Source organism: Phaethon aethereus (genome assembly GCF_964289735.1).
Source record: "Phaethon aethereus genome assembly, chromosome: 17".
Lineage (NCBI taxonomy): Eukaryota > Metazoa > Chordata > Aves > Phaethontiformes > Phaethontidae > Phaethon > Phaethon aethereus.
Window position 1 is genome coordinate 15,595,831 of NC_138593.1, and position 17,903 is coordinate 15,613,733.

The 17,903-nt window shown below is 53.2% G+C and overlaps 1 protein-coding gene across 1 annotated transcript in view; it reads right to left on the reverse strand.

Moving 5' to 3' along the window:
- Positions 1-17,903, reverse strand: part of RTN4R (reticulon 4 receptor) — a gene marked incomplete at its 5' end in the record, with an annotated part of 116,268 nt that overhangs the window by 81,740 nt on the left and 16,625 nt on the right. The window contains 2 exon segments of the mRNA XM_082007762.1: positions 835-864; positions 867-914. Coding sequence (XP_081863888.1) covers positions 835-864; positions 867-914 — 78 coding nt within the window.

Here is a 17,903-nt window from a genome sequence, read left to right on the forward strand (position 1 = left end):
TTCCCAGCCTCTGACTAAAGGACAACCGGGCTGAGGCGAAGCAGGGGAGACCCCGAGGGAGGGGCGCTGCGGGGCGCACCCGCCGCCCTCCGGTAATCGCCGTCCCTCCGGGCTCCACGAGCCTCCGCAAACTTCCCCGACCGGAGGCACCGGCAGGCGGCCAGGCCCGGAGCGGAGCCGGCGCTCCCCCGCCGGCCGGGCTGGGAGCGGGGGCAAAGCCGGCCTGCCCGTTCCGCCCCCCTCCGCCGGGGCAGCAGCTCCGCGCTCCCGCGGGATGCGGGCTTGAGATCGCGGGATGCCGCTTCCCCCGGCGGCGCCTCGCCTACTCCAGCTTCGGGGGCAGCCCGGACACCCCAAGGCCGAGCCGAGGCAGGGGGAGGCCGACCGGCGCCCCGCGGGGCTGGGGCTGGAAGGGGCTCAGCCCGCTGCTCTCCTTCCACCCCGTTGTCTGGCTCCGCGGCTGGAGCCGAGCCGAGCCGTGCCGTGCCGTGCAGCCCGCTGCTCGCTCCCCTCCGGCCTCTCCCGCGGCCACGGCGCTCCCTTTCCCCCCGCGCCCTCCCCGCCGCCTCTCCCGGGCCGAGCGCCCGGCTCCCGCCGTGCCCCGCCGGCCGCCCTCGCCCAGCCCAGCCCCCGGGGTCCGGCCCCTCTCCCCCGCGGCGGGACCTGGCCGCTCCCGCCGGCTCCGCGGGGGAAAAAAAAAAAAAAGTTGCAGCGAGGGAAGTTCCCGGTACGGTGCGAAGTTGGGGACGCGGCCGCCGCGCCCTGCCCTGCCGCCCCCCGGGGAGCGGTGGAGTCCCGGCGGGGGGGTGGGGACGACGACGGGGACGCACCTACCTTCAGCTATCGCCCTCTTCATCTTAGGGGTCGGGGAAGGCACGTCTGGAGGCGCAAAGTCGAGCGGCAGCGGTACAATCCTTGCGAAAGCGGGGCAGATCCCCGCGCAAAACTTCAGCCCGAGCGCGGAGCGGCGGCGCTCGGGGAGGGGGCTCTCCCTGTGCCGGCGCCCTCGCTCATCGGGGGAGTGAGCAGCCCCCGAGCTGGAGTCAGCATCCAGGCGAGGCTCCCCCTCCCTGCCCGCCTGCCTGCCTGCCTGCCCGCCTGCCTGCCTGCCTCCTCCCTCCGTCCTTCCGTCCTCCCTCCCGCCCGCCGCACGCACGGGGCCGGGGCTGCGGCGGATCCCGCGGCGGCGGGGAGCGCGGAGCCTGCTGCACTGTATCCCGGGAGCGAGCGAGCGGGGCGCAGGGCTGGAGAGGCGATGAATGTTTTATGGGATCATGTGGTTTGACGTGAGAGGAATCAGCCTAGATCGGATTTACTGGCTGGAGGAGTGAGAGGGAGGACGGGGGAGACGGGCACGGGATGGAGAGCGGGAGGGAGGGGCGGCTCCGGGGGCAGACGGAGCGCGCAGAGGCCGCTCCGACGGCGGCGGCTCCGCGGCGGAGCCCCCGCGGTGCGCGGCCGCGGCCCGGGCAGGGCGGTGAGGGGCCTGGCGGCTCATTCCTGGAGGAGAGGTGCCACCTAAAGGAAGCCGCGGATAGGGACGCCCGGGCGACTGCGGCCATCGGCCCCGCCCGCTCCCCTCCACCTCCCGCGGCCGCCGCGCCCGCAAGGCCCGGCCCGGGACCCCCCCAGGGTCCCCCGGGGCGACGGCTCGGGAGGTCCGGCGGTGGCCGCGCCGCGGGGGGCAGCGGGGCGCCGCAGGCCTCGGCCGGTGGCGTTTCCCCCGCTGCGGCCCCTGGAGCCGGGCTGCTCCCCCGGGGGGGCGGCGAGAGGCAGCCGGGAGGGCAGAGCCTCTGCCCGGCCAGGCCCCGTCGCCGCGATTCGCTTCTGCTGGTGCGGAGCCGCTGCATCCCCCGGAGGAAGCCCAGGGAAAACAGGCCCTTGGGTGGAGGCCGAAGGAGAGGGCTCTCGCCCCGGCGTGTCTGAGCCCTCTCACCACATCCCACCCCTGCTCTTTCGGGGTCGCTCTCCCCTCTAGAGGAAGGACAACAGCTTACCTCAGTTGACCCGAAAGCACGAGGTTTGCAGCGGTCGCAAGTGCGGCAAAGTGACGCTGGCTCTCCTGTCCCCCTCGGCCCTCCCGCAGGCTTCCCTTCTTCCCTGTCCTGGAGCGGACAAGTGCTGGCTGCATGGGCGGCTGCCATCTGCAGCGGTCCTGCGAAGCAAAGGCAGATTTTTATTAAGTGAACTCATGTGCTCCGTGGGAAAAGGAGGAGGGAAGGCTTGTGCCAGAGGAAGGCGAACATCTTGAACATGAAGACATGATGGCTCTGTCACTGCTAGCGAGAGGTTTCAAACTGATGCTGGATATGTACATATACCTATGTACACATAGGTATATGTGTGCTATTGAATATTCATTCCTCTCTTATGGTTTATCTCGCTAATATTGACTGTCTCTAGAGCAGCTTGCGCTCGAGGTTTGTGTCATAACATCTCTTGAAGGCCTACCCAGTTTGCATCTTTCTGTGTAGGCATTGCTCCAAGATGAGCCAGGAAACGGCTTCTCCTGTGTACGATAACCCATCTCATCTCACCCAAAGATTTGTGGGGTACTTCATGCTGACACCACAGTCATCTATGGAAAAAAGAAGTGCAACCAAAGGAAGGCCTCGCTGGACATTTGAGCCAGATGGAGATCGTTTACTAAGTGTGGGCTTTAATTATGCAAACAGCCTCAGCTCTCCAAGGGTATCAGGGAGGTACGGCTTCCAGATGCCTTCTAGATATCTTTTTTTGACTTTTTATTAGTCATCCGCAACTAAAGTGTAAGAGCAGAGCAGGGGAAAGGCTGCCGTTAGGATACGTGGGCAGGTCAGCAGAAGCAGCGTGCTGGAGCAGGCCTGAGAGCTTGCAGGACCAGAGCAGGAGGGCTGCAGCTGGCAGAGCTCTGGAATAGGCCCCAAGCTGGGATCGGGGGGTCAGAGCAGGACTTGCCTCACCTGCAGATCTTTCAGGACCTTCAGTGCCACCAGCAGGAGAGAGGTGAATCTGACTTTTCTCAGGACAGGGAAAAGCCTGATAAATGTAAATGCAGCCACATTCTTGTGCAGTAACACCCATCTTTGGAGGCCTATATTTTGAGGATTTGCTCCCATCCTGCCCCTGTAAGCAGGATGTGCTTTGAGGAATGCCCTCACTACATCTTTGCACAAGCACTGGTGCCAGGACTAGGCATGCGGGAAGTCTGGGGCATCTCCCTCTAGAGCCTGGCTCAGCAGCAGGGCAGCGTGGCACCAGGAGCATCAACGAGGAGTTATGAGGGCTGTGCGGTACCATCTTCTACTCAGATAAGCTTTGTGTGTTCAGATGACAAAGAAGGGTGCAAATAAGCCTGTCCAACTATGCTTCACCTGGTTACCTTGCCTTACAAACCCTATAAACCTTTTACTCCTGGTCAGGCAGTACACCTTCCCCTGCATCAGACGACTCAGCCGCTGACTGTTCCAGCTCCCCCTTCCCCTGCGAGAGTTTTCACTCGCAGCTGCCCACCTTTGAGATTCCACCTAAAAATGACCCAGGAGAACTGTAGCCACCCAGACATCCTCTAACACAGTCCAAATGTAAAGTTATAGCCTAATGCCTTGAGCCTCTCTCCTCCCTTCCTCTGGAGATGGGAGATGACACCTGGGGAGAGCAGGGGCTTGCCCGACCCTCTGAGCACTGTCTTTCTGCCCCTCCAGAATGCAAGGGTGCCGGGATGGTTCCCCTCCAGCCCGCGTGCCTAACTGCATCCCAGCTTAGGCATACGCTTACCTTCTCTACTCCTTTTGCCTTGCATGCCCCGTTGCCTCTGCCTGCTCTGCATAGGGGCGATCTCCAGCTGTATCCCTGCCCATCCTGTGTCCGTGCCTGGCCCCTAACCAGTGCGTGCTGCATCCCTGCCCTACCCAGCACATACTACAGCTTGGCACCGTATAGCTCCTCTCTTCTCTGTGAGTCCTGTACACACAGCCCGATAGCACCTAATGAACAAGCTGCCGGGGGAGCACCATGCCCACAAGGTCAAAGGCTGGGACCTTCGGATGGAACTGTGGATTTCAACACAGCTGCCTCCTTTGGGTGCTTGAGCCAATCTGCAGCAGCTCTGCTCTGAAGGAACAGACGGGATGTCTGAGAGTGTCGGGGGTAAAAGAAAGGTGATGTCTGGGAAGAGAGAAGGAGCATTCCCGTGCAATCTGCAGTTGTTGATTTGTGGACATCTTCTGGGGAGGGAGGATGATCCTGCCCTGCCCTGCTATTTCTGCAGTGACAGTCCAGCTACCACTGGATAGGAATATGCTGCTCCTCGCTTTTAAACACACCTTCAAGCACTCGTGTTTCAATAGTGCCCTCTGACTTTGCCATCCCAAGTGGTGCATCAGGAGAGAGAGGTCACCTATGTGCAGAACATCAAAATCACTGCAGATAAAAGGACCTTGGAGCTGAAATTGTCTGGGAGAGTGCTGGAAGGTGAACACAAGCACTGAAGGAGTTAACTGAAGCTATAGTCACAAGGCCAAAAATTACAGGTTCTACCAGGAAGGCAGCCGGCTACGTGTGGCTGTTTGGCTGACATTTCTGAAAGGTTAATCTTGAAATGGAGAGAGCACATCTGTAGAGGGCTGGGACTGACTTTTCTTGCAGATCCCTGCACCATTTTGGGCTGGTTTGAGATCCAACAGTTTGTTACACACAGGTCACCATGAAGTGGTGGCTGTGACCTGGGCATGCAAAGTGGTTCTCCACAGTATGACGGGTGTCCTAGTGCCAGCTTGTTTTCCAAGCTCATGTTACAAGGTACAGGAGACTGGGTCTCCCTCTGTGCCTGCATGTTGGACATTTGCGCTTTGCATTTCCCAACATGTGTAAGCGTTGTCTAGCAAGGACTGGGTGAAGGAGAAGGAGTCTCCCAAGTAGGAGATCTCCTGGGCAAACTGAGGTGGCTTGCACTTACAGCATGAGTAATTCTGTGCAGCTCTTTTGCAGCTTGGAAAGGAGCCAACATTCACTGAGATCAAAAGACACCTTGCTTTGACTGGATAATTACATGTTCGTCTCTACCTAATGCTTAATCACACTTAGATCAATTCTTTTCCTTTGGATTGTGAGTCTTGTTTGCAAAATGTCAACCATTCACTTGCTCTCTTTAACCTATGTTTGTGAACAGAGTGGCTCTAACATGGGTTTGGGGCACGTTCCTGGGTCTAAGGTGGATGAGGAGAGAGGTGGATGTGTAGAAAGAGGGAGGGCACATAAAATGGGAAGCTGTTGCCCTTTGCCATGCTCATACCCACCTCTTTTTTGGAATGGGACCTAATGGAGTTGATTCCTGAATCCCAATATTAAATAAAGTGTAGTTTTTACCCTTGTGCTGATCTGGAAAAGGCTTTTTACTTTTATTCTCCACTGCCCTGTGTCTGCACCTGTCTTGTGTCTGATGTGGGTGTGAGCATCTGAAAACAACTCTTGGAGGAACAAGGAGGCAGAAAAAGGGCACTAAAAGACCACTTTTCTGTTGTGCCTAGGCCAAGTTCTGGAACTGCCTGTGCTTGCAGGAGACAGGAGCAGACATGAGCACGCAGTGCATAACGCAAGCATGGGCAATCAGCAGGTCAGGGTATATTACATTCTCCACTAGATATGGATCCCTCTGGACCCCTGGACACGTCGTCCTTCTGGACATCCAAGAAGAGCTTGTCTTGAAGTAGTTTTCACCTGCTCTGAGGACAGGCATAGGCTGACAATGGGTCAGACTCTCAAATACAAATTTGAAAGGGCTCCCCAGACCCACCAACATTGGGACTATTGTTATGTATTATACCATCTACATGTTGTCTTATATGAAGGCCACATAGATTATGGCTCTCTCTTGGACATTTTCAGCAGCTGAAACACAAACGCTGCAGATTGGCCAAGCATGGAGGCACAGGGAAGCTCTACATCAACAGGGTTCCTTGTCCAGGTTTGCACACATGAGGATGAACTGTGCTGAGTGGCCTTCCTCAGGGGTCGATGTTGGGACCGGCGCTATTTAACATCTTTGTTGTAGACATAGACAGTGGGATCGAGGGCACCCTCAGCAAGTTTGCTGATGACACCAAGCTGAGTGGTGCAGGTTACACGCCTGAGGGACGGGATGCCATCCAGAGGGACCTGGACAGGCTTGAGAGATGGGCCCGTGCGAACCTCATGAGGTTCAACAAGGCCAAGTGCAGGGTCCTGTACCTGGGTCGGGGCAACCCCCGGTACCAGCACAGGCTGGGGGGTGAAGGGATGGAGAGCAGCCCCATGGAGAAGGACTTGGGGGTCCTGGTGGGCGCTCGCAGCCCAGAAGCCAACCGTGTCCTGGGCTGCCCCCAAAGCCGCGTGGCCAGCAGGGCGAGGGAGGGGATTCTGCCCCTCTGCCCCGCTCTGGGGAGACCCCCCTGCAGTGCTGCATCCAGTTCTGGAGCCCTCGGCACAGGAGAGACATGGACCTGTTGGAGCGGGGCCAGAGAGGGCCACAAAAATATCAGAGGGCTGGAGCACCTCTCCTATGAAAACAGGCTGAGAGAGGTTGTTCAGTCTCTGAGCAGCCAGGCTGAAACACGTTGTTCAGCCTGGAGCAGAGAAGGTTCCAGGGAGACCTTATTGCAGCCTACCAGTACCTGAACAGGTCTGAGAAGAAAGCTAGGGAGGGACTTTTTACAAGGGCATGTAGTGATAGGACAAGGGGTAATGGCTTTAAACTGAAAGAGGGTAAATTTAGATTAGAGATAAGGAAGATAGATATGAGGATATGACCACTATGAGGGTGGTGAGGCACTAAAACAGGTTGCCCAGAGAAGCTGTGAATGCCCCACCCCTGGAAGTGTTCAAGGCCAGGTTGGATGGGGCTTTGAGCAACCTGGTCTAGTGGAAGGTGTCCCTGCCTATAGAAGGGGGCTTGGAACTAGATGATCTTTAAAGTCCCTTCCAACCCAAACCATTCGATGATTCTATGATTCTATGACATGATTTAGCCAGCCACCCAGCGTAGTTTCTGCTCCATTTTCAAGACTTGAACTGACGCACACTGGTGGGCAGGTAAGTTGTATGCTGACAGAGCGACCCTTCCAGCAGACCAGACTACCGTGAATGCATCCTACCTGCACACCAAAAATATGTATGTGCACACATACGTATATATGAAGTCCCACCTTACACGTCACATCTGATTTCTTTCCTGCAGTAGGATACTGAGCAATGTGTGCTGGGTACCAGAATGCCTCAGACGGCTGTACGAGCAAACAGCACGCTGCAGGGAGAGCCCAGCAACCAGAAGACTGAAGCATGGCTGGCCACTCCTAGACTCCTTTGGAGTGAGACATGTCATGCCGGAGACATGCTGATCGGGTCCTGGGCCCTGCTGTGAGCTTTGCCTGGCTTGACTCATCTGCATCCAGTATGGTGGGCACGACACTCCATCTCTTGTCAGCTGCCTCAGCTCATTACCATATTGCATTTGTTCAGGAAAAGACACTGAATATCCGTGTTCTTATGTGCTGTTTTGCTCCTGTTGCCATGAAAAACTGTGCCGGAGCCTTGCAGAGCCTGGACGGGCAAGGCAGAGTGAGAAAAGCTTTCCCTCTACCAGTGCATCCACCAGCCAGCGATTCCCCACAGACGCTACCTCTCCCAGGAAGGTGAATTATGAGCCTCATAGCTTCTGCTTCGTGATTTCTCTCAGATTTCAGGCCTCTTCTGTCTGAGCAATAGGGTCGGCTTGGACGAGTCGTTCCTGTAAATCATCTCAGCACCCGCTTCAGCCTGACACATCAATCCCCTCTCATCACACAGTAAAATTTTCCCACCTGGCAGTGCTGCTGAGACTGGGATGCGCCAAGAATCCCTCAGAGCATCATAGGGCCATGCAGAAAGGGCCACAGATTTATTCAGGCATCTCTTGCAGAAAGCTGCTCAGTTTCAAGCCTTAGGAGGACTTAGCACGTGGCTTGGAGCTGCCCTGAGCTCGCTCTGCACTGACTGTGAAGCAACTGGGAACAGTCAAAGATGCCCAATGGACTTTGAAGAAGGGGAAACACAAAGCCTTAGGAGGTTTCTTCAGTAACTTCCTGGCCAGATTCTTGATTCAGAGGAGGGTCCTCCATGGTGGATCTGGGTACTTGTAGGCTCTGCTGAGAAAGGCTCTGCATCCTGAGTGTCTGGCCTTATTAGCGGCTCAGGGGTAGATTGATCCCCTGGATTTCTGGGCAGAATGGGTTTTTTTCCTTCCAAATGGTAGACTGGATAGGATTCATGACTGCATGGACCTATGAGGGTAGGAGATGCTCATCAGAATGTGCAGAGGGAGCCAAGGGAAGTGGGGAGAAGTGCAACCAAAGTCCAAACATGGACCAAGGGCAAAACCTGCTCCTCCTTGGAGCTGAACCAGGGGACACCTGTGTACTCCGTGTGTGTTGACCACAGAGTGAATGAGGGCTGGGTTGAACTGGCATAGTTGTGCATCTCAAAGGCCCACCCAGTGACCTGGTCCAGAGGAGCCCAACAGAGTCATGGCCTCTCCTGCACTGCTGCTCTCTGGCAGCTCTCATCCACAGCTGCCAAACCTCCAGAAGAACAAAGCATACATAACAAGCAGGTATTTGGGGTGGGAAGCCCTCCCAAGTGCCACTTCAAGTAAGACCTGGTGACCAGGTCCTGCACTTACTCTGTGGTTATCCCTGAACCACAAGGATGTGTGTTGGACACGGTGCCCAGGGTGTGGGAAGAGTCCTGATAGTAGCAATTAAAGAAAGGCTGCTCCATCACAGTCACACCAGTATGATTCAATTGGTGTCACCTTCCAGGTCCTGTAACTGCTCACAGTTCTGTGTTCAGGAGCTCTGCTGCTACCAGGTGCAGAACACTGATGGTGTGGGCTCATATGTTCTTTATAGGGGTCAACTTTTTCTTTTCCTCCAAGCTGACAGTATCTCCACTGTGATGGTGCCAATCCTAGATGGACATTGCTGCATATTGTTTCTCTGCCTTGGGTTACTGAGACATGGTTTCTCCTATTTGTTTGTTTGTTTGTTTGTTTTCCAGTTTAAGATGAGAAAGGGTTGCTCTTTTTTTTTTTAAGGCTGACTCCTTTTCTCTTAATGTCGATGGATGTCGTGGCAGGGGCAGTTGTAGGGACATGCAGAAGGGCTACCGGAGAGCACTGGAAAAAAAATGAACATCTCATTTGTGACTAGGAGCATCTGCCCTTACAGCCTGATTCTAAACGTCACATATATTTCATGGAGGAATGAGAGCATGACAGCACCACATGACCAATCAAAACAGCTCTGATTTCAGATCTGCAGTACTCCCAACAGAGTTAGCAAATGAGTTGCAGACCGGGAACTATCTGCAAATAGTTTCCAATAATGAATTGAGGTGCGAAAGCTGCAATCTGCTCCTAGACAATCTGTAAACAGAGGGAAGAAAAATTCACCAAAATAAATTATTCATTTCAGATTACTCTCCTAGCTCATGTCTTAACTTGAAACCCTCCAGGGCCTGCAGAGATTTCCAGGGATGCTCCTATACCTTAAGCAGTGCTGTGTTGGGGGCAGGCACAATGACGGTAAGGCAGACAAGGGTGTCCTGACACCACTTGGCCAGCACTTACCCCTCGCAACTGAAATGGATTTGCTACCAAACATGAACCAGCTCCATGGGTTGTTCAGAGACAGTGACGGTAAGGCTATTCTAGGCCAAAAATTGGACTCTTCCTCTCTCCCTGCTGCCTTCATCAGCGAGAGATGGAAGAAAGAGAACCACCCTGGAGCAGGAACCAAAACAGAGGCGGGATGGGAATGGGGGGGAAAGAGGGCACACAGCTATGGGATAGAGGATCAGGGCAGGCTGGAGTCAAATTATAACTGCAAGCTGGACCAAACCTTGTGGGACATACAGATGTGCCCCATCATGACATGGCATTCCTGAATAAGGGCATCTGTGCTGGATGCTGGAGCCCACCTGTGTGGTGAACAAGGAACTGCACCCAGCCATCCTTTGGAAATCTTCCAAACAACCTTAGGAGAAGAAATTGGCCCTTAAGAAGAATGAGTTCCCCAAGAGTAGCTTGAGGCTTCCTGAGGGCACATCTGACCGGACAAAGACCACTGACCTGAGGCAGACTGTCCAGGCGATGGGGACTATGAGCGGGCTGTGTTTGAATGATGTGAGGGATTCAGTGTCCCATGCCCATGTAACTCTTCCTGATGAGTTTAGGACTTGGCATGGCTTGATGCATGAGAAACTGTCTAAAGAGCAGAAAAACTGTACATGGTAAAGAGAAACATATGGAGCTGGAGGAAGGTGCAAGATAGGAAGCTGGGATATGGCAATGATTATTTGTTCAGTCATCTGCAAAGATTGCTCCCTCTGAAGTGGCTTGAGCTGTTTATGGGTCCTTCTGTGCAGGACCTTCAGCTGGGACAAACCAGGCTTATGTAGCTTTGTCATTTTTTCTGTTGGTGCCCCATGGGTATCCAGATGCCACAGTCTGGCTCTTTTGTTTTCTGAAAACTGTAGCGCAGTCACAAGTCTTCAAAACTCAATGTGTAAAACAGCAGACTGGGCTGGAGTGCATTAAGGTGTTTCACAGAAAGGTGTGAGGCACTATTGTCTTCTTTTATTCAAATTAAACAGCTAAACAAAATTCTTGTGCATGTTTTCCTGAAAGCATAGTGTGAGGTACATTGAGCTGACATATGGAAGTGCAAAGTTCAGAGCAGAATTTTCCATCCCTGATCATGCCAAACTGTGCAGAAGACTTGGGGAACAATGTATTGCTCACAACATAAGGAGGTTTTAGATTAAACATGACCCCAGACATCACCTGGAGAGAATCGGTGGCAAGTTGGACTTTTTCAAACCTCATTTTCTGTCCTAAAATTTGCTTTATATTCAGGGGAGTACAGTAATACTTGAATCGTGAGCTCAAATCTGGTGGATTTGTCCTTGATCCATTTTGGCAATTATTGTCCCAAACTACCATGATCTCCCAAATGCCAGTGTTTGGCCTTTTGGAGCTGCCTGTCTTACAGCCCAGCTAACACTAATCACCAAACCACAGGATTACCACTGCGTTGGACCACAATGATTTTTCAGGAAGATGTGTGCTGAAATTATTGAGGCTTCACAAGACCATTTTGGCTTTAAGAAATAACCTAGAGAAAATGCTAGCAACCAGCTCTTAACGAGGACTTTACAAATTTTGCTGTCAAGGCAATGGCTTTGCTCTGTTGAGAAAAGGCAGGTGAACATTTGGGCACCTGATTCACTGGGGTAAACTGGGAAGTGGCAAGAGGAACGCATGGAATTGAGCATTTTGGCAAAAAATACCTCCACGTACAGTGAGAGGGAGGTGGTGGTCTTGGCAGTGGCCTGAGCCTAGAAGACCTCCTGTGGTTAGGCCACCTCATGAACCCCACTGATCTGGTGGCCACTCAGTCATCCATCCTTTCATATTTCAGTTAAGAGTCTGAAGAAATGACTAAAAGCCTGTTCTTGCATAGTGTATCCCCAGGAAAAAAGAAGTGCCCACGTAGTTTCCTAAAGAAAGTCGTTTTCAGGAAAAGACAGAAGGCTGGAGGTAAGCATAATGCTTCTCTGTGGGAAGACTCAGCGTCCCATGGAAATCAGTTCTTTTCATTGAAAATTTGGCTATCTGAAAACCAGCTGCTTGATTTAGAGACCTAGCAGTGGCAGTAGGAATTTTGAGCCCGATGTCTCTTGTTCCCATCTCCTATAAAACCAGAACTCCTCGAGGCCGTGCTGACCAGTTCCTGACCAGGTGAAGACACTCAGGGACAATCACGCCATGCTAGCCACACATCAAGGGTAAATATCACAGTGCATCATAAGAGGTGAGGTCCAACCACGAACACTGGAGGATGCTGTGAGGATGAGGCACGCAAAACTCATCTCCAGCAAAAGCCTGCCACAACGTTTCTGAGCTGAAGGGTCTCCACAACATTCCTCCTTGCCCTGACTCCTGGGTGCTGATGTTTGTGCCACCCCTTGGGTAAGAATCCTAAAATGGGCAACTCAAGGATGTTGTTGGGGCTTTTTTTGTTCCAGAGATCTCAAAGCACTAGCGAGCACCTCACAAGTTCTCATGCTGCAAGCAGAGGTTCAGAAGCTCTAGGCAGCTGGTGCGGGTGTTACAGCTGTGCCTTAATGTGAGCTCGGGGCTTCTCGCTTTTCCTCAGACGCAAGTCACTCTGCTCTGGCATTGCAGGTGCTCTCCTTGGACTGTGAATCACGGCACGCTGCTGCTGCCTTGCTGAGGAAAAAGTCCCATTGGATGAAAATGCCTTAAGCAAGTGGAAGAGTGCTTGCACAAGGGCTGTGTTCAGGTGGCCAGACCAGGCTGTGTTCGAACTAGGGTGCCATATGGTGCAGAGACAGTGCTGTCCATTACTTTGCAGTGAAATAATATTTTGTTTTACGATTGTTTGCAATTAGCCTCCCGCAGCAGATGAATAATCTGTTCTTGTTGATTCGACAGAGACGTTGTTTGTTCCGCCTCACCCAGCAATCACAGGCATTGAAGGAGAGAAATACGGACACACCAATAATTCCCAGCGACAACTCCAGTAAATTTAGCAATGCTGCCGTAAAGCAAGCAATACATGCAACAAACAGTGATTGGAGGAGCCACAAAACCTGCTGCCACAAGGCAGATCAGCCACGTGCCACTTGAGCATGGCTGGAGAGAGGGGTCAGGGAGGGGAAGGGGACAGACTCCTGCCCCAGGCCGCTCGGCTCTGAAGTGTGACAGCTAACAGCACCACAACCCCTGTGGGAGAGACGCTTTCTCGCAGTCAGAGAATATAAGCCATTTTCAGAAGGCGAACAGATTTTGGTTGGGAGGTGAGGGAAGCGGAGGGCCAAGAATAGAAGGGAACAGTGGGCGTAATTTTGACTCCCTGCTGCATTCAAAGTAAAGTACAGGACAAGTTTCAAGGAAACAGCGGGCCAGACCTGAGGGGAGCTGGCAGAGAAAACCGAGCCTGGCAGGGTGTTGGTGATCTGACCACGCTGCCCCGGGCGAAGCACGAGAGCATCAATGCAGGCAGAAAGGCGAGATACACCACTGCACTTACCTCAAGAAGGGTGCAGAGGTACAAATGATGGTCCCCTTATTAGAGACTATGAAGGAGAGACGTGAAGCAGGAGAAGATGATCCTGGGCGGCCGCGGTGAAGTGGATCTTAAGCACAACAGAGCTGAGCATGAAACAGAGAGAAATCATTCAAGTAGCTGATGACTATCAAAACATAACATTTTCAAATATATGCGTGTGTATATATCTGGCCTTGCAAACCCATGCACACATGGGTGTGCTGCTACGCACGCTGGCGCACAGCGAACTGCAGAGCACAGCCTCAGGCCGTCTGTGCGGTGGGAGCAGGAATTGCATTGGGTCTTCCCGGCGCAGAAGGGGTGGCGGGATGCGGGGAGGACGTTGCTTTCCGCTCTGCTGTTTGCATCTGTTCCTTCCAAGCGCAGCATTTTCGGTAGCTTGGCATGGTGCTGCCAGGTGCCTGGCACGGGCCGTGTGTGTGTGTGTTGACCCATGTGATGGTGGAGACATCAGGTAAAGCCAGCAACCTCAGGGCACAAGGCTGAGAGGCAGCTGCGGGTGCCAGACAAGACAGCCCCGAGCATTCCTGTGCTGCGGGAGCTGCGGCTTTGGCTTCTTTTCTCCGTGAGTGGCACCTGCAGGGCAGGGGACTTTGCCCACAGTCTGCTGGAAATAACCACTCTTGGCTGTTTCCTCAGTGCTGCAGCTTTGGCTTGGGCACCAGCTGAAGCAGCGGTAGATGGGCTGAAGGCAGAAGGCAGTGTTAAAAATATGCTGCTGTCCTGGGCATCCCGGGGATGATGGGCACGGCTGAAGGGGCCTTTCCTGTGAAGCGGCGCAGAGCGGAGGAACCGTGGCGTCTCTGACAGCGAGCAGGAGAGCAGTGCAGGAACAAGGTAGGCATGGAGGAGACCAGCTCCTGGCCATCCCTGCGGATGCTGGCATGCAAAGGAGAGCAGTGAGGGGTGGGAGGGATCTGTGAAAAGCCTCAGCATTTTGGCACAGAAGGAAGCTCCTTCCCTGAGAGGTGGGAAGAAGACCGACCTCCAACCTGGCGCATTGCATCTGGCAAGAGGAGCTGCCCTGGGGGCACAAGCCCTCGTACTGGATACACGGGGGACCATGGCCGTGGAGGTCTGCCCCTGCTACTCCCCAGCGCCCCGGGAGTGGGCAAGGGCTCAGTGCTGACTCCTCGTTCCTCCTTGTCAGGCCCAGAGCCTACCTGGCCCCTTTGGCTTATGCACCCACCTTAATGCCTTTCCCACACTTCACAGTCCTGCCTCTTCCTTTTGTGACACTTGGTCCCACATTCACCGCCCCTGCACGCAGCCAAGGACAGCAACTGCATCCATGAAGGAGCATCCATGAGGATGCATCCCACCCAGCTTTAGCTCCTCTTGTGCAATTAATCACATCGAAACTGGAGGAAGGCAGGTCCACAGGACTAAGCAGGTCCCCCAGCAGTTGGTCTGGTGTGTCTTGTTGGTTGTCTTGCCCACGCTAACCCTGGCTGAGTTCCCACCAAAGCAGCAGGGGAAGGCCTCACCTCTGTCTTTCACAGCTGTTTTCATGGCAAACACCTCTGTCCTGGTCTAACAGAAGCCTTGTGGAGACGGGCTGTCAGTCAATGCGCACTGGAAACCTGCAGGCTGAGAAGTTCCTGCACCACCGCTTGGGTGTGGAAGGACCTTCATCATCTGCACAGGCCTTGGGACTGCTCTATTCCTCAGGCTCCAGAGGATCTGTGAATCACACAGACAACTTGACATCACGCTAAAGCAACAGAGGTGCCATCGCTGAAGGGCACCTTCCTCTGTGTGTGTATGATAATGTGCCCTGAAATATAGAAAATGGTTTCAGAGTGAGGAAGATCATTGATAGGTTTACCAAAATTTACTTGAAAAACTCTTTCAAAGCATTACAAATGTAGCTTGCAAATATCTGGATGTGTTTGCTGTTCTCTGAGAGGAGTGGGTGGTAGGTGCCGTTCTGCAGTGCTCCCAAGGAGCTGCTGTGAATATCAGAGCTTTGCAAACCACACTTTTGAAGCATCCCTGAAATGACAGCCCTGCAGCCTGCACGTCACTGGAGAGGGAAGTTGAGCTCCAGGAGGATAGGAAAGTTTTTTTAAGTCAGACGGAATAGCATCCCACCAGCCTTTCAACTCATGGCCACAGGAGCGTTTTTTCCCCTTTAAGTTGCACAGAGTATCTGATGAGCTGCTGCAGAGCTCACAGCTGGGTTTCCCCCAGACCAGCGGTGGTGATGCCTTGGGAAAAATAGAAAACCAGGAGACTGCACCTCCCTCAGCATCCAGTCATATAGGGAGGTAAGAAGGACCGAGTGGGTTTCCCTGCTGCCTCCGGCCCATCCCTTTTGAAACAGGGCTCAAATGGAGCTGAGAGCATGTGTGAGAGCGGAGTGGGGCTGGGGGAAGTTCCCAAACCTGCTGACTACTCACAGTGGCTACCACCCAGACGTGAAGCATCACGCAGTGGGGTTTCCCAGGTCATTCTGGGTGCCCAGACCGCAGGCAGGTAATGTAGGTGGGCTTTGATAACCTGGGCATGTGGAGAGCCCTGAGGGACATTCTCAGCCATCCCACGGCCAGGCTTTGTCGGTTCTCTGCACCACACGGGTGGCGAGCAGCATGTCGGGCTCACGGCTCCTGACAAACACAGCTCCCCATTCAATTCTAATAACAACGAGTGAAAAGGGTGGATGAGGACAGGTTGTTTTCCCTTCCTTTTTCATGAAACGTGGCAAGATGTCCGAATGCTCCACTGCCACTCTGTGCCTGGAGAATGTTGCCCAGCTCTTCCGCGTGCTCCTTTGCCAGGCCTGGAGCAATTGCAGATCCTGTTTTCAGCAGCTGAACTGGCAGCATAAGCGGGAGGAGAAAGCTTGGCTATCAGTCATCAGGAGATACTAATCACTCCCACAGAGGTGTTTACTGGAGGAGCGTATGTGTGTGAGTGCGTGTGAGATGGGAGATGAACTGCCATTAGAATTGCAGATTGTGCACTTGTTAGCAAAGTGCCTAGACCCTGCTTTACAATTTGCTAATAATAAAGCATTTGTTCCCAGGAAACAAACGCCCAGATTTATGTCTTGCTCACAAAGGACTCCAATAGATATATTGATACCTTGTGAATCTGCAGCAGAGAGAGATATTGAAAAGCGGCTGTTTACTTGACTCCATCACGCTCCTCTATTGATAACTGGGAGGCATTTATTTCACTATGGATATACCACTTAGAATTGCTAACTCTCTGTTGCCAATACGTCCCATATTTAGGGTTATCGTATCACCATAAAATAGCTTTATGGAGCTATGAATATAGGCACACATCAATATCCACAACTGCAGCCACTGCTGTTCCAGTTGCCTGGCAGTGCTGGAGAGCCCAGGCCACCCTGAAGCCCAGAGGATGGGCAGCAGAGGTTTCAGGAGATCAAGCTGCAAAGGAAGAGCTCTTCGGTGCCTTTCAGCTGCCCGGATGCACAGCCCAGTAATGTCCCCCCCTCCGGAGAGCTGGTGTGCCGACACTCTTGCTCCGGCACCGGTGGCTCAGTTTTCCAGCACATCTAGATGCTGCAGTAGCACTGGTGCTCTTGGGCTGGCTGGGAAGATGCCAGGCGCTGACAAACCAGCGCAGGGTCTCTAGTCTTCCTCCGCAGCCATGGCTGCACAGTCGCGGCTAGGGTGCTACCCGGAGCGCGCAGGGGTGAAGGCCGTTTGCGGTGCTCCCACGTGAGCACGGATCGGACACGTCGGAGCACTGTCACTTGTTCTCCCGCTTGGCAGGTGGTGCTTTGCTCTGGGATAATTTTCCAGAAGACCTCAGCTCCCAAGGGAAGTGCAGCATGGAGGGAAGGACCTCAGGTGTCAGCAGAAGGAGTTTCTTCTACAGGAGGAGTTGCAGGTGCAGGAAGGACAGACAGACAGTGCTGTTGGGTTTCCACCGAGGATTTCATGCCCTGTGGAGGTCTGGGCTCTCCCTTCTCACTCCATTCAGATGTTCAAAATCTCTAACCTTATGTTCAGGTATGCCCTAATTTCTTGGTGGTTCCTTAAATCTGGAGTAAGCTCTCTGGGTGGCAGATCATGCATGTAACTGCTACCAGAATGGGCCTCTCTGAGGCTGTGTTAGGCATTGCAGTTTACATCCTCTATTACATTTTAGCTGCTAAATAATGCACTAATGGAAAAGGAAACATTAGTCAGGGCATCTGGAGTAAGATGCAGAGCAACCACAGCTTTTAGCTTTAATTTTCTGGCTCCAAGTTACATATTTCTTAGCTTTATTTCTACATCTGTATGTATTTTTTTGCATGGGATTTCCAAGAAGAGAGGAAACAGATTTTGAGCATATCACTTGACCTTTTGCTAATAGCATTCTCCCCCACAGTAAATTTTTGCTTCACGGCAAAGCTGCTGGATCTAAGAAACCAAATGCAGACAGTACCCAAAGCACAGGAAGGGCTGAGAGGTGCCTTCAGCAGTTTCAGAAAACTCCGTTCAGATGCTATAGCTCTTTGATGACATATTAGCTCTATCAATCTATCCATCTTTCTGCTTACTGCTGTATTCACCTTTGAGGGGAAGTGACCTTATTTTTTTATGACCTGAGAGATTTTTATTCTGCCTATTAAATTAATAATTAACGCTTCATTTACCGGGGATCTCCAATGCCCAGGCAGTATTGATTTGTCAAAGACGGTACAGTGGAAAGATGAAGCCTCTTTCATTGAAGTTTTGAGCAGAGAGTCAACGGGACTTCTTAGCTTTGCACAGGTACCTTTCCCGTGCAGCA